The sequence below is a fragment of the Lathyrus oleraceus genome, chromosome 3 (assembly GCF_024323335.1).
Source record: "Lathyrus oleraceus cultivar Zhongwan6 chromosome 3, CAAS_Psat_ZW6_1.0, whole genome shotgun sequence".
Classification (NCBI taxonomy): Eukaryota; Viridiplantae; Streptophyta; class Magnoliopsida; order Fabales; family Fabaceae; genus Lathyrus; species Lathyrus oleraceus.
In genome coordinates, this window is record NC_066581.1 from 429,341,347 (window position 1) to 429,357,481 (window position 16,135).

General features: G+C 35.1%; 1 protein-coding gene across 1 annotated transcript; it reads right to left on the bottom strand.

Annotated features, from left to right (window-relative positions):
• Positions 1-12,572: 12,572 nt before the first annotated feature.
• Positions 12,573-14,985, bottom strand: LOC127128050 (zinc finger protein CONSTANS-LIKE 7). Its single transcript, XM_051057305.1, has 3 exons — positions 14,093-14,985; positions 13,315-13,545; positions 12,573-12,815 (listed from the first exon to the last, which is right to left on the bottom strand). The coding sequence occupies exons 1-3, from the start codon at positions 14,819-14,821 to the stop codon at positions 12,792-12,794; spliced, it is 984 nt and encodes a 327-aa protein (XP_050913262.1). The 5' UTR covers positions 14,822-14,985; the 3' UTR covers positions 12,573-12,791.
• Positions 14,986-16,135: the final 1,150 nt, after the last annotated feature.

Here is a 16,135-nt window from a genome sequence, read left to right on the forward strand (position 1 = left end):
CTCCGATAACTGGTGTTGGTCGAGCTTTGAAGTCAAAGAAGTTGACTCCTCGATTTATTGGTCCTTATCAGATTTTGGAAAGGATAGGAGAGGTAGCCTATCGTGTCGCTTTACCGCCGTCGCTTGCGAATTTGCATGATGTTTTTCATGTGTCTCAGTTGAGGAGATACATTCATGATCCGTCGCATGTTGTCCAAGTAGATGATGTACAGGTGAGAGATAACCTGACTGTTGAAACATCACCTATGAGGATTGAGGATCGAGAGTTGAAGCAGTTACGGGGTAAAGAGATTGCCTTAGTGAAGGTAGCTTGGGGAGGACCAGCAGGTGGCAATGTGACTTGGGAACTGGAGAGTCAGATGAAGGAGTCTTACCCAGAGTTGTTCGCTTGAGGTATGTTTTCGAGGACGAAAACTCTTTTAGTGGGGGAGAGTTGTAACACCCCAATTAAAATAAGACAATTATTTAATTTAAATTAATATTTTATTTATTAATTTAATTGAATAATTAGAAATTTGGATTATTATTATTATTACTTTGGAATAATAATTATTGGAATAATTATTTATTGGAATATATAAGTTGGAATAAAAAGTCCCAATTTTGGAACAAGGGTTTTCACGTGAAAAGGAAAAGAGAAGCGGCTGAAAGAGAAAAAGGGCAAAAGGCAGAACAAGAGAAGAGGAAGAGCTTGAAGCTGCAGAATTTGCCGGATTAACTCAGGTAAGGGGGGTTTATCGTTGATTTAACGGGTATTATATGATAATGTGTCATGGGTAGTGATAGACCTTTGAATTACCTCTGAATTGGATGATTAGGATGAAATTGTGAACTTTTGGGATGAATGAAATTGGGGAAGAATTGAGAGGGAATTCGTAGGAATTTGATGTAAACGTGTTAGGTTTGGTGTAATCAAATAAGATATGAATTGTGTTGACAATGAGGACGATTAATTGATGTAAATTGGACTGTGGAAGGTTGGGTCGGATAGGTTTCGTAATAGGGAAAACCATTGTAGACCTGAAATCTATTTTCTGTAGCAGAGGGTTCTGTTCGCGCGTGATTCGCGGCGCGAAGCCCCGTTCGCGGCGCGAACTGTCAAATCCAGAAGGGTTCTGTGACGCACCGTTCGCGGCGCGAACCCTCCTGCGCGGCGCGAACTGTGCTGTGCAGAAGTGAATATTAAATTGTGATTTCTGTGCTGCGGTGGTGCAGTTTTGGCTGTCTAGGCTGAGTGATGTGATTTAGCTGAGGACCGATGTATTAGGGATTATTTCCCGTTGTTTTGAGAGGCATAGGTATTAGTAGGGTGTGCTAATACTATGATTGATTGTGTGGCATGATATGATATGCTTTCGTGATAATTGTGTTGATGATATGTGATGGTGTGCATTATGCTGTAAATGTATCAGTTATGTATGCATTGTGAATAGACTGTTGTATGACTTATGGTGTGAGCATATTGTCTATTCTTGAGTTGTTGTTGATGCTGCATTGCTAGATGATTAGCATGCATGGCATAGCCTGTGGGGCTGTAGCTAATTCCCATTGTGAGGGATTAGTGAGTAAATCGTTGTGAATTGTTGTTGATGTTTGCATGCTAGATGATTAGCTTGCATAGTCTAGCCTTTGGGGCTGTAGCTAATTCCCATGGTGAGGAATTAGTGAGTGAGTCACTAGGTCTCAAATGAGTGGGACTAGTGAGCTTAGTAGCCGTATCCGGAGGGATCGGTGAGCTTGAACTGTAAGTTCAAGAAGAGTCGGTACCGCATATGTTGAGTCTCATTGCATAATGAATGTATGGCATATAATATGATTGGATGTATTCCAGTATTATATGTGTGTTGTGTGTAGTGTTGTTGATGTTGAGTATGGTTGGAGATTATACACATGTGATATGTTATGGTTGAGTATGATATTTGAATTGACGCTGCCGTTATTGAGCGTGTAGTCTGGTTAGGGTGATTTGATGCGTTATTTACTTAACATTACATAATGTTGTATAATGCTTATTATATTGATTGAGGAACTCACCCTTACACCTATTTTTCAGGTAACGAGCAGTGAGTTGAATAGGAGCTAGTGCTTGGAGTCTAGTGTAGTCTCCTAGTGGGTCATGCTCTGATAGATGTAACATCGGGATGGGATGTTTGAATATTTTATTGATTGGTTGTGAACCATTTTGCATGTAATATGTTACATGTTTGGAATAATTGAGCTGTTTTCTATCCGTTGCGTATTATGCAGATACTTTATAATTTGAGTTAAATAACTGAGCATGACAGGAAATTATGATGATCGTTGTGAAATGATTGTGTGACACCCTTCGAGGCATAATTACTCTGATTGAATTATTATCATTTTAATTAAATATTTTGGGGTATTTAGAAGGGTGTTAAAGATGGCATCCTACATTGATAATGATAAGCTTCTTATCCATTGCTTCCAAGACAGTTTATCTGGGGCATCCTTAGATTGGTATATGATCTTGGAATGCAGTAAAATCAGATCTTTGAAGGAATTATCTGAAGCCTTTCTCAAGCAATACAAATATAACCTAGACATGGCTCCCACTAGGTTACAACTGCAAAATTAAGTCTGCAAGCGCGGTAAAACATTCAAAGAATACGCTTAGAGATGGCGTGAGATGGCTTCTAGAGTTAGACTTGTGCTAACAGATGCTGAATTAGTTGATATCTTTATGAGCACTCTCAAAGGTTTGTACTATGAGAAGATGGTTGGTAGTTCATCATCCAACTTTGCCGACATAGTAACCGTTGGGGAACATATTGAGAATGGGTTGAAAACCGGGAAGATTGCTAGTGTTGATAGTCAGACAGTGGTCAAGAAATCACAGGGTTTTCCTAAGAATAAAGAGGGCGAGGCTAGTGCTGTGATAGCAAATGCCTACCCTTAAGTTTAGGCACCTATGGCTCTTGTGCCATACGACCCGTATCCATACATTGCCACTGCTCAGTATCAGCAACCTGCATACCAACCTCTGTATCAGTAGCCTCCATAGGCTCCAACTTCTCAGGATCATCGACCTCCGTAAAATAATAGAAACTAGAGTCAGGGTCAGGGCAGACCTTATGACAAAAAGCGTCCCTAGCATGACCAGATCCCGATATCATATACTCAGTTGCTTCCACATCTTGTCCAGCAAGGGGAAATTATTCCAAATGAATTCCGCCTGCAACTCCTCCCTACAATCACAAGCATAATCCTAATGTGTCTTGCGTATTCCACGTCGGTTACATATGACATTCTACAGAGGATTGTTTGGTCCTCAAGGGCAAAGTACAAGAGTTGATTGATCAGAAGGTCTTGTCATTCTCTGAGGCAGGACCCAATGTCATAATTAACTCGTTGCTAGATCACTGTGGATAGATAGTGAATGCAGCTAGTGGTGAAGATTGCTTAGATTCAGTTGCTTCTTTAGAGGAGTATCAAAGCTAGAAATATCATATTGATTCAATCATGTCTCATTTGTAATTTTTTCTTATTTGTTATATGTTGTTCACTTGTAAAACTTGTCTTGTTTTCAGATGATAATAATAATGAAATAAACGTGCATGTTTTGCTTAAATCCATTCGTGTTCACTCATATTTTATTTTATCAGTATCATACTATTGTTCAAACAAAATCAAAATAGACTGATGCAATTAAAAATATGCAAGATCGTTGCATGTATGTTTTTGAATAAGACCGTGTTGATGATGTAAGGCATTATTCAAATCCCTAAACACCAGAGATATAAGAAAGTTAATCCTTAGTCAACCCCTTTGGGCCTTGAAGTAGGAGTCTTCTTTCTTTAACACATAAAACCCTCATGCTTAACTAGGGGCAGGGTAGTTTTTAGTTAGTTTAAACTTGCATTCAAATTTTAGAAGGAAAGTATCCCATCAAGTGATCAATCATATCATATCCCTCTCAAGAGGATGGAATCACAAATTCATAATGGTTATCCCTTACCCATAAAAGGAGTGAGATAGTCATGAACCTTGCAACAAATCAAGAAAGCAGAGGTCACAGGATTTGGTCAAATAAAAAAAAAATGAAATGAAAAAATCAAAAGCAAATAAAAAGCCCGCTAAGTCAAAAGCTTGAAAACAAGATTGACTTAGGCAAAAGTTAGGGTATCCCGGTGGGTTGCAGACCCAAAGGATCAGCCTAAGAAAAAATAAGGGAAAGCAAAAGATGAAAAATAAGGGGATCAATGTCAAAATCCTTAGCAAAAGCAAATCTCTGTGACTACAAACAAAAGTAGAAGGTGAGTGGCTGTCACTCAAAATTCTTATTGGGTTCTATAACCATCGTTGCTGATATCCAAAATCCTTTTCTGAAAGATGGACATTTGTTTTAAGCTAACTGAATATAGAACTGGAGAACATCATGGAGAATGGGTGGGTTAGAATAGGTTTTGAGCCTTATATCCTTTCTTTCTGAAACCGTGAACCAGACCACGTTACAACCCTCAAAAGACCTAATTTAAGCAGGGTCTATTTTGAAAGCATACTATGGTAAGATCGTGTTAAGCTGACTCCTAAAGATTTGCTTGTCATCTGTATTGATACTGATATGGCATTCTAATCAGTGATTCGTTCACTATATGTCGTAATCTATGTGAACACACTTGAGTTTCAAAACTTGCATGAGCATGACATTACAATTATGATTTTCAAAATGAGTATTTTACATGCGAACAATTATTTGACATCAAGGAAGCTTACACAATGGGAAAGTTGATCAGCTTACTAATATCCCATAGCTCAGATCTCTTCAAGAGTCAGTTAATTTGGGGCAACCACGTCGAGATTCAACAAATCTCTATGAATCAGCCTGATAGGGATAAAGTTACTTCAAGTCTCACATTGGGGCAGGCCACCTTAAGAGCACGAGAAATCAGTCACTCACAGGATGGTTAATCAAGATAATACAGTTTTGAGACGCTGAGGCAAGACAGTTTGAAATCTTTAGATGATGAGACTACTCTATAACTGGTAACTGGGGTTGTTGGTGCAAATATCCAGTATATTGAGGCAAAGGCAAGTTATGCCTGTATAAGCTCTCTCCATGTTTCAGACATAATCCAGAGGTGTGACAATAGTTGTCGAGCTTGAAGTAGGTGTCAGAGAATCACATCTACATGACCATTATCCTAGCCCAAATTCCTATCTCCCTCTATATGAGCATCTAGCTTAACCATTGCATAAATCATCATTATATATTAATAATGTCATTTCATTCGTGCATATCATTTATCTAGCATATCATAAAGCCTTGTATGCAAATCTGGAGAATCAAAGCCCATAATTTTATTGACATCTTCAAATCCCAAACATGCCTGGTACCTTTTAAAACCAGCTAGTTTGACACTTCCTTCAAAATCCAACTTGCTTCGCATCTTTTAAAGCCTAACTTGCTCGGTATCTTTTTCCAACCTTTAGGGTTGATGATCTTTTGTTTCCAACCTTCATGGTTGATGAACCTTTTTCCAACCTTTAGGATTGATGATCTTTTCTTCCAACCTTTATGGTTGTTGAACCTTTTTTTCAATCTTCAGGATTGATACACCTTTTCCTACCTTTAGGGTTGATGATATTTGTTTCCAACCTTCGTGGTTGTTGAATCCTTTTTCAACTATCATGGTTGATAACCTCTTTTTCCGACCTTTAGGGTTGATGAACCTTTTTTCAATCTTCAGGATTGTTGAACGTTTTTCCAACCTTCAAGGTTAATGATCCTTTGCTTCCAACCTTCGTGGTTGTTGAATCTTTTTCCAACCTTCATGGTTGATGAACCTTTTTCGATATACTTGATCGATAATACTTTTTCCCAACCTTTAGGGTTGATGGCATTTCTTTTTTAAAACCTATGTGGTTGACTTTGTTTTCAGTTTCTTGAACTGATGATTCATTTTTGATACCCCTTGCCTACAAGGGTATTCTAGAACTTTCATGTTTAAGCTTACGGGTTCCCTGTTCTTATGTGTTTCTTAGCATACATGGCTTCATGTTTCATAAAATGATAAAACATATAATACGACATGCATATCACGACCCTCATTTTCCATTAACATCCCCATAATACAAAAAAAAAATCCAACAGATGAACCTGTAAAAGTCAAGTTGTCATCCCTATATCTCATACAACCATTCTCAACGGGCAAATTTTTGGATATTTTGTATTTAATCCTCTTCTACCTTGAATACCCGAAAAGCTTTCGTAATTCGCACATTCAGGTCCAATATGATTAAATAGGGGCAACTGTCATACCCTAAAATTTGTCATACTTTTTTCACCGGGCTTATGGCTTTGTTCATCTACATACATTTAGGAAGCATTCACTTCATCTACATCTCATCATTCCTTCTTCATCTGAAAAATTAAGCCAAAGACTCTTTGGTGATGATGTTTTGCTTAAATCAGGAAGTATCTTAAATTTTGAAAATGGAAAGTAAAGAAGCGTTTGACTTTTGGGCAACAGGGTCGATATTGTTGACCATACGTTTGACCACTATCATAGGCATTCCTAAACATATCCATCCTCTCTCTTTAAGTCATTATATCATGTATTAAAAGGATGTACCATACGCACTACATATCCATCAAGCACATATTTTGCATTTTTGTATAACTTGTATTATAAGCCATTCAATCTAACTGACATTTTTTATTTTTTTATACATTTTCAATATCTAAGTGATTCACTAAGTCATTTTTCCCTTCATGAGTAAATTCCCAAAGCGTTAATTGGAATTTATTTCCATACATACATTTTGATCTATAATTCCCCTTTTTTATTCATGGTATTTTAATCCATGTACATAAAATACAAAAGTCACTAAATATTATTTCTATATTTACACGACTTCACTTTGCATCACTTTATGTCATTACATACATACTATATAATTTTCGTACACAAAAGAATAAAATAATTCAAAGTTCTTCAATGGCGTTCATCCATACTCCGTTCTTGACCATACTTATTCACGCTTCATTACCATGTACCATGTTACAAAGAAAACAATAAAAACAAGTTAGAAATTACATTCATTTTTAAAAGTTCAGCACTTACATGACAAAATTCAGCATCATGAACATTTACAAAATACACATGAAAAATCATTTTAAATTCATGTTATTCATTTCTAAAATTCAACACATACACATACATTCACATCAAATGCAAAACCATTAAAAACAAGTCAAATTCAATAAAAATTCTGTATATTATGCATATACCATGAATAAATTTCATACTATGTATCACTTTCACTCCACTTCTATACAACAAGTAATACCTCATAAATCATGTGCATTAAAAAGAAAATTCAGCATTCATGTAATACATCATTTCATTCATGAATATCAATCCAATTGCATCTATAATTCATTCATTCATACCATGTAAATGGTCAAGCATGGGTTCAAGTGGTGTCATGTAAATTCATCCAATTTTCTTCATATTCACTAAAAATTCAGCATATGAACATGCATGTAAATTCACATACATCCATGTCTTAACCGCTCTAACTACCTTAAACTTCCACTAACTAACTTCTAACCACTTTGGGCAATTGCCCAAAGTGACGAAAACAACCCCAACTAATTACTAACCAACTTTCAACCTCTAATGATCCCTCACATTGTTCTATATAAGAATTCATCATTCACCCACTAAGGTCTTCTTCTTCACTTTCTCTCAAGTTTTCACTCTCCATTCTTCATTATTCAACCTCCCCTCTATAGTACAAAATTTCATTTCTCTTATGGATTCCGATGTATATTTGACCTTTGGTATCAAACTATACCTCTTCAGTCACTTGTTATCAAACACTTCACTTATGTGACTTTGTCACTTCATTCCGTTAATTTTCATGGTATATTCATATTCTACCTTAATTCACTTCATGTGATATATCAGTTGTCTTTGAGCCAAATACATTATCCTTTGAGTTCCATCTTGTATCTCATCGTGAACCAAGAGTTGTTTGTGCTATGAAACCAAACACTTAATTCCTTTGTTTTTGGTTATTTCAATACAATGATACCATGCCTCGGGCCCCTCACTTGTTGGTTCATACCAGTTTTACTCTTAGGTTTATATTTCACCCCTTGTTGGAGTTCAAATCATACAATCCTTTGGTTTAGACCATACTATTGATCACAATTCTTTTCACCTCCCACCACTAGTTCTATGAACTACAGAGCTCTGAATTCCTCATTTCACCATGAGGATACGTAGGCATGAAAGCCCAAACCCTCACTAAGCACTCTATCTATTTCCTTACTTTTCCCCCTATTCTTTTGCGAGTAAACTTTAGATATCACACCCATTCGATCAAGAACAATCAAAAAGGTTCCCATGGAGTACCACAGATGTAAGGGGTTATAATACCTTCCCTTGCATAATCGACTTCCTTACCTAGCATATCTCTTTCCCTCAGGTTTTATCAATGTTTTCCCTTTCCTTTGGGAATAAATAAAGTTCTATGGCAACTCTATTGTATGTTCGAGCGTACGATGCATTCGGGTATATTTCCGCTAGCTTCACAATGGTGCATCGCGTCAATGCATATGGCTACTACTCCACCACTCCATCTATAAATACAACATCACTCTCGCATGATTTTTCACACATCTTTTTATCATCTCATTCCATTTTTCTTCATTCTCCTTCCATTTTTCTTTAAAATGTCTTCATATTCATATATGTGCCCTTATATTCACAAGAGAAATGTCGATTTAATTTTTCAGCAGTGCAACCTCCGATGATGATTCGACTTTGGAATGTAGATACGTTCGAATATCTTAACAGGACCTTGAACCATCGGTTAGATGGGGAAATTGCAGAGGGTGAAAGGATCATAAGAATTCAATGGCTTGATACCATATTCAACCAAAATGGAGAAGTTTATTTTTGGGTGAATGTTAAAACTGACAGAGACGTTCACATGATGATGTATACTTCTCACAAAATTGTTTTGATGAACTTGAACTTATAAAGAGATTTGAGCTGCTGAATTATAAGGATACAGTCACAACTTCAGGAATAAATCATAAATTGGACTCTAATCCTAAAGGTGGTGATGTAGATGCTACAATTTTCAAGCAGTTGGTTGACTCTTTGAGGTATTTGTCTAATATCAAACCTGATATTTGCTATTCAGTGCTAATGGTTAGTAGGTTCATGAGTAAACCGAAGTGGTCTCATTATCAAGTTGTTATCAGGATTCTAAGGTATATTAAGGGGACTCTGAAGTATGAAGTTTTGTTCCCTTTTTGTGAAAAGGCTAATTCATAATTGATGTGTTACTCAAACTCTGATTGGTTTGGAGACAGAATTGGCAGAATAAGTACTTCTAGATATTTGTTTAAGTATCTAGGAGGTTCTATTTCTTGGTGTTCCAAGAAGCAATCCGTTGTTACTTTGTCAACCTGTGAAGCTGAATATATTGCAGGTGTTGTGGCTGCATGTCAAGCTGTTTGGCTTCTGAATTTATTGTAGGATCTAAAGATCAAGATAAACAAGCCTCTGAAGTTGGATTGATAACAAGTCTGCAATCAATCTTTCCAAGAACCCAGTGTTGCATGGGAGAAGCAAGCATATTTAGACAACGTATCACTTTCTGAGAAGTCAGGTTTAGAATGGAGTGCTAGAAGTTATGCATTATAGCACCCAAAAGCATCTGACAGATGTTTTAACGAAAGCGATCAAGACTTGATCAATCTCTCCACTTGAGGGATGGAATTAGTGTTGTTAGTTTTGATGAACTGAATATGAATTAAGGGATGGTGTTAGAAGTAATTCACCTTCAATAGTAATAGTATTAGTTTTTGTTAAGCTTAACCTAGCTAGTGTAGGTTAGCACTTTTGTCTACGTAGTATTATTGTTTGTATACATAATCAGTGTAGCTATCAACAACAGGTAGTACTGAGTGTGTGCATTGTGTACAATGGGTATGTGTAACCATTTGTTCTAACCGTTTTGTAAGAGTAGTGGAAGTTTATTATTCTCTCTTTTCTCTATTCTTCCATCTTAATCTTCTTCATCTTGTGTATCAACACTTCTTTTGTTAAACCATATCTAGCCAACTAATATAAGAAGCATTTTTTATTGAAGGGGATGAACAAAATACACAATTTCTCATGAAACTAAAATTAAAAGGCTCACCCTCAAACACAATGAGAAACAAGAAAAAAAGCTTTTCAAGTCCTGTGGTTTTTTATTTGTCTGGCTAGAGGACCCATGAAAACATGAACAATGCCTACAATGGAGTAAGGGATTAGTACATGAGAAAACCAGATAACAACTTTCTCTTCTTGCATTGGAGGTACTGGGACGTAGGTGCGACTATCTTTGAAAATGAAGGCTATGAGTTTGGAAGTAGGAGGAACATGTGGTTGACGCTTAGTGAGGTAACTGGAAGCCATTGGTTTGCTTTAAAGTTTCTGAAAGGAAGAAGAAGATAATGAAGACACAGAGGTTGAAAACGTTTAGGGTTTAAAGCCTAGGAATTTTGAAAAAGGGAAAATGAGAGAGTGAAGGTGATTTTATAACGGGAAAAAAACGTTTCAATGTCTCCATTGAATTTGGACAAGTGGTGCTCAAAATTTAGGATTTAAAAAATAAAATCAATTAACTGATTTTTATTATGAAACTGATTTTGTGGCCCACGATGTCTTGAAAAGCATAATAATGATGGCTAAGTGCACACATGTATATTTACGTGACAGTTTGGTGAAAAATGGTCATGATGACCATGACATAAACAAATTACCTTGAATAGTGTCAAACAGTTACTAAAAATGCCACATTTCTTCCTCATTTGCATATGATCGAAAGTGGTATTTTTTGGAGAAGCTGCTAGCCTGTGATTTTTGACACTGCACTAAATCTGGTTTGGAAGTGTCTCAGGAATAGATCTTCAAGATTAAGATCACTCTCTCTTTAAAATATGTTCAGAATCTTGAAAAAGCTTGCACAAATTAGCACTTCGACAAGTGTTGAGTTCGACACGTTCATCAGATCTTGGGAACTTGGTGTATTTTAAAGTTTAGAAGTCCGCCAAACTAAGGATGCTTCCGCAACATTATAGGAGTCGATTGGAGATTCTCGACAAAGGCAATTGAGATATTTAAAGACAGTTATCAACATAAGTGGCAGTTCAAACGTGAAGACACATGGAAACCATATAGAGGCAAGTAACATGTTGAATGTTGAGCGAGTAACAAATGTCGGCAATTATTTTTCACTTATATATAAATCAGATTTTTGCACTGCGATGAGGGTTGCAAATTTCATTAAGTTCTCTATAGAATCTAATATCCAAGTCTCACTGATTCAATAAGAAGTGTATCATCATGCATACCATTTTATGTTAATGCAAACACTTTACTTCCTATTGGTTTTATTTCTTTGCTTTAATTGTACTCTTATTATTTTGTGCTCTAAATTTTCATACTTTTTGCACATTTCCATTTTCTTCACATGGTTCTTGAGTTCTCACGAATTCAGACAAAACCATCATTTTAAACACATAGACTTTTCTCAAATCAGAGTCATGCACAAATATGACCTAGAATTTTTTTTGAATTTAATCTCTTAAGTGAATCAAACTCGTAATTGTTTATAAAAATCCCAATAAACACCCTGCACTTGACAAAAATATTTCAGCCCCTAAATCGAACTAGATGAATATGAATGCTTAATGATTTTCTACCACATCCAATTCCTTTAAATTCTTAGTGATCCATTAAACCGCATAGAACATTATCAAGACAAATATCTTAAAGTTTACATCTACATTCATGATTCACCAAACCATTAATCTTTAGGTGCTCCCTATTCCATATCTAAATACTTTTCTTAACTACATTGCAGAAACTGAATGTAAGACTTATGTTAAGTCTAGTAAGTTTGATTGTTGTAACCAGGACTAGTACATGGAAACTAGTTGATCTACCTCTTTATGTTAAACTCATAGGTTACAGACGAATATACAAAATTAAGCACCATGTTGATGGAAGCGTTGAAAGATTCAATGCTAGATTAGTGGCCAAATAATACAATTAAATTAAAGGCTCTAAACATTATGCACTATCTCTGATTATTCGCTGAGACTACAAATATTTCATTCCTAGTTAGACATAGCTCTTGTCATCCAAAAATCAGATTGCAAATATTTTACTAAACCATTGCTTCCTCAACCTTTTAATATACAATTATCAATTAACAATTAGAAGGAGCCAAGACATTGCATGCACTTTAGTTTGTATATAGGTTTACTATCATGTAATCACACATACAATAATAAGTTAGTTTACACCTCTTTTTGACTATATATTATACATTATTGTCAATGTATTCTTTCTTCATTGAATATATATTTCATTTCACATTTACTCTTTTCATAATGTGAAGAAATTTCAAACTGAGTTCCAAAAATAATTTATTTACAAATTATACCTCTCAGTGCTTCCCTCGTACTCACTTTTTTCACAGGAAAAATATCAAGTCATATAAATTAATTAAAACTAATTTATTTACAACAGAACACGAGAATAAAGAATGTCCATTCATTTAAATTATTTTAATTACACTTTTTGTTTTCCAGTGTCTAATACTGTCACACAACTCACTTCCTTCATGAGTTTCACAATGTGTTGGAAGCATGACCTGGGTTCTAAGTCCAAACCCTCCAACATTATAAGCTTTGTTAGAAATTGAAAAATAAATTCCTTTTCGGAACAATGCTCGAATATTACATTCTACACTCATTATTCTCTCTTCACAAATCGTCCCTGCAAAATATCCAAACAAGAACTTCAATTCAAAACAGATCTCAAATAACAATACTAGTAATAAATAAGCATGCAAATGAGTAGAAAACAAATTGTCCACTTTCATATTTGTTTGACAACACTAATCTCTACAATCTACAAGATTTGATATTATTAGACTAGACCCATCATATACCGATTTGAATTTTTTTTAAGGCCAGATATTTCCACCTTGCGCCTGACTTAAGCCAGAGCAAAGCTATATATATGGACTGATCTAACACAATGAATTGTTAGCATATAGCACAATGCAAACATGATACCTTCTGAGGGGCACACTCTCCAGACTAAAGCTTTCACCATGAGGCCAACCTAAGGGGTTACAAATTTGAATTTGATATATCCGAGTTGTGTTTGAATTCATTCTATGTTTATAACTTAACTTTTTCAACTAAAAGCACAATCTAATTTACGGACCAACAACTACATAGTGTTATTATATCAGTTTAGAATAATGCACCTTCATTCTAGGCCGTTTTTCAGCATTCAACTTGCGAACTTCGTAACGAATCCTCTTCGCAAAGAGTCTGCTTTGCCTTTTTTCTTTGTATCTCAACAAACTTGCCTCTCTCTGCCCAACCTTCCAACCCATTTCTTCCTTCACATTCACATTGTTATTGTTTGCTCCACAACCATCAGGTACCTTCCATGTGTTCCCAACAACATCACACCCATAACCATCCCACATTACCTATTCAAAAACAAAAACACACTATTATTACACATATTAATAACAGATAGATAGGTCCATAATATATTTCTAAATTGATGCATAACCACCAACAAAATTTTCTACTAAACAAAAATGAAATAAAGGTCCCCTCAAAAACATGTGGCTTACAGAAAAGTTGGTACCCGAAGTAAGAGATGTCGGTGCCAAAATGAAACGATATAGCCATTCACCACAATAAAAAAATAATAAACTAATAAAATATCTGTCACATGCTCAATCACAAAATATCAAAGAAATATTTGACAAAATCTCACACCTCTTAAAATATTCTTATAAAACAATGGTATCTTGAAAAATAAAGAATTGAAGTCAATACTAATTAAAAAGTTTTCATTATTGACTCAATAATTAAAAAATGTCGAAATTGCAATCATATATCTAAATCATGAGTATGACCTAAAAAGATCCTAAAGAATCACGCTTAAGATTCAGAGTTCGAATTCAACTAAGAAAACCGATTTTTAATTAAAAAACAATTAATTGAAGTGAAAATTAGTAAAATTACATTGGGAAGGATGGTGGAAGCATTAAACAAATCAGGAACAGTCTGTGGGGCTTCATCAGCAGCATCAACATAAAGAGATCCTTTATCAGACCAAGCATTCAATATTCCATCATGATCCAGCTTCAAAGACAAAGACCCCAAAAACGACGTCGTTTCACTCCCAACACAACTATTCACTTCCTCCATCATTTCCTTCTTCTCTTCCACAACTTCCGAATAACTAACCCATCTCTCTTCCTCGTCGTTTCTCTTCCTCCTCATCGCTTTCTTTACCAACCCTTCCATCGCCGGACACCTCATCACCGATAACGACTCTTCCTCCTCCGCCGTTGTCGCCGTTAGGGTCGTCGATTCGTCTTCTAGAAGACCGTTTAACGTTGCTCCACCGTCGGATGTGAAGAGTAAAGCCACGTTGTTTTCTTCTTGCATGTCGGAATCTGATTGGTGAGCGAAGAGATTCAATTCTGGTTGTTGTTGTTGGTGCTGCTGTTGTTTCGTTGTCCTTTGTGTTTGGTTTGTTTGAGTTTGTGAGAGCTGTAAACGAAGACTAAGATACTTAGGTTTTCTTGTTTTCGTTCTGTTCCTGCGTTTGTGAGGTTTAAGAGAAGAAGATGAAGAAGAAGATGACAAAGAAGAAGATGAATTTTTATATGTCGGTTTCCTTTTTCTCTTCATGGCAACAGATTTAGTCTTGGTTGGAGAAACAGTAATAGTGTTTTTGTTGCACATGACTCACTGTGTTTATAAGGCTGTAGCTTCTTTAAGATTCGAAGTTTGATCTATGCAGAGAGAGAGAGAGAGAGGGAGGGGGAGGGAAGTGGAATGATGGAGTGGGGAGAGAAAGTGAGGGAAAAGGTAGTGACTTTTTGATGGAGGGACACTGACGTATGAGAGGATGATGTGATGTGAAGCCCGATGGACACGTGTAATGCGGTGATTGGATGAAAGAGTGGATTCCATTGTTATCTGGATTTCGTTTATGGAAGAGATGAGGTGATATAGATAGATTGGGTTAAAAGTTTTGGCAATCTCTCAATGGTAGTTTAGATTACTCTCATCTTTCTGGTTTTCTATTAAATCATTTAGTACTATTGTTAATTACAAGTGGAAATTATATAGTAAATTTTAAATTCTTATATAAAAACATAATACTATTTTTTCAGTTAAAATGATATATAAATATCTTCAAGTATTTTTGTTATGTTAACATAAAAATATTAAATAATAAAAAAGTACTTTTAAGATAGTGAATATTAGACACCGACAAATAATAAATGTTTTGATAGTATGAGTTTATTAGTAAAAAGTTTAATTTTACTCACGTGATGTTTGTGTTAGGACTACTCCCAAATTATTAAAGTTGTGTGTGAAGATTATTTGATTTATTTATTTATTTAATTTGATTTTTAATTAATTAATTGGTTGTTTTTTTGGATAACAATTATTTGGCATTAATATATTTTTGGTTTTTTAATTTAATTTAATAATTTACTTTAATTATTAATTATATAATGGTTCTTTAAAGACAATTTCATTAGTCTAATTAACTTTTTATATTAAATTATGTGAAAAAAATATTAATTTTTTGTTTAAGTAGTTGTTTTAATGGATTTCCATTATTTGTTATGATTTTTTTAATTTAAAGGAACATAATATATTATTTTTAATGAGTAATATGGAATACAATTCATTTATTTGAAACCACAGAAACGCGAATGAATAAAGAAAAGAAAAAAGAACCCTAGGTCACAATTGAAGAGGAACGATGAAGAGGAACTTCGACTTCATTTAACTCACTCTTCCCTGATCTCCTTCATACTAAATCTCTTTATTCACTCTTTAATCAAGTCGACAAACGCAAAATCCCTAAACATGAATCTATACGACTCCTTGAGATGGATAACAAAAACCTAGATTCATCTTCTATTTTTCAACAATCATTTGCTGAGTTAGAAGAAGACAAAAATTAGGTTTCTTTATCACATTTGTTTGTAGTTTTTTTTCTTGATTTTGGCCTATATCTTTCTCTGTGTTGGGTTCCTA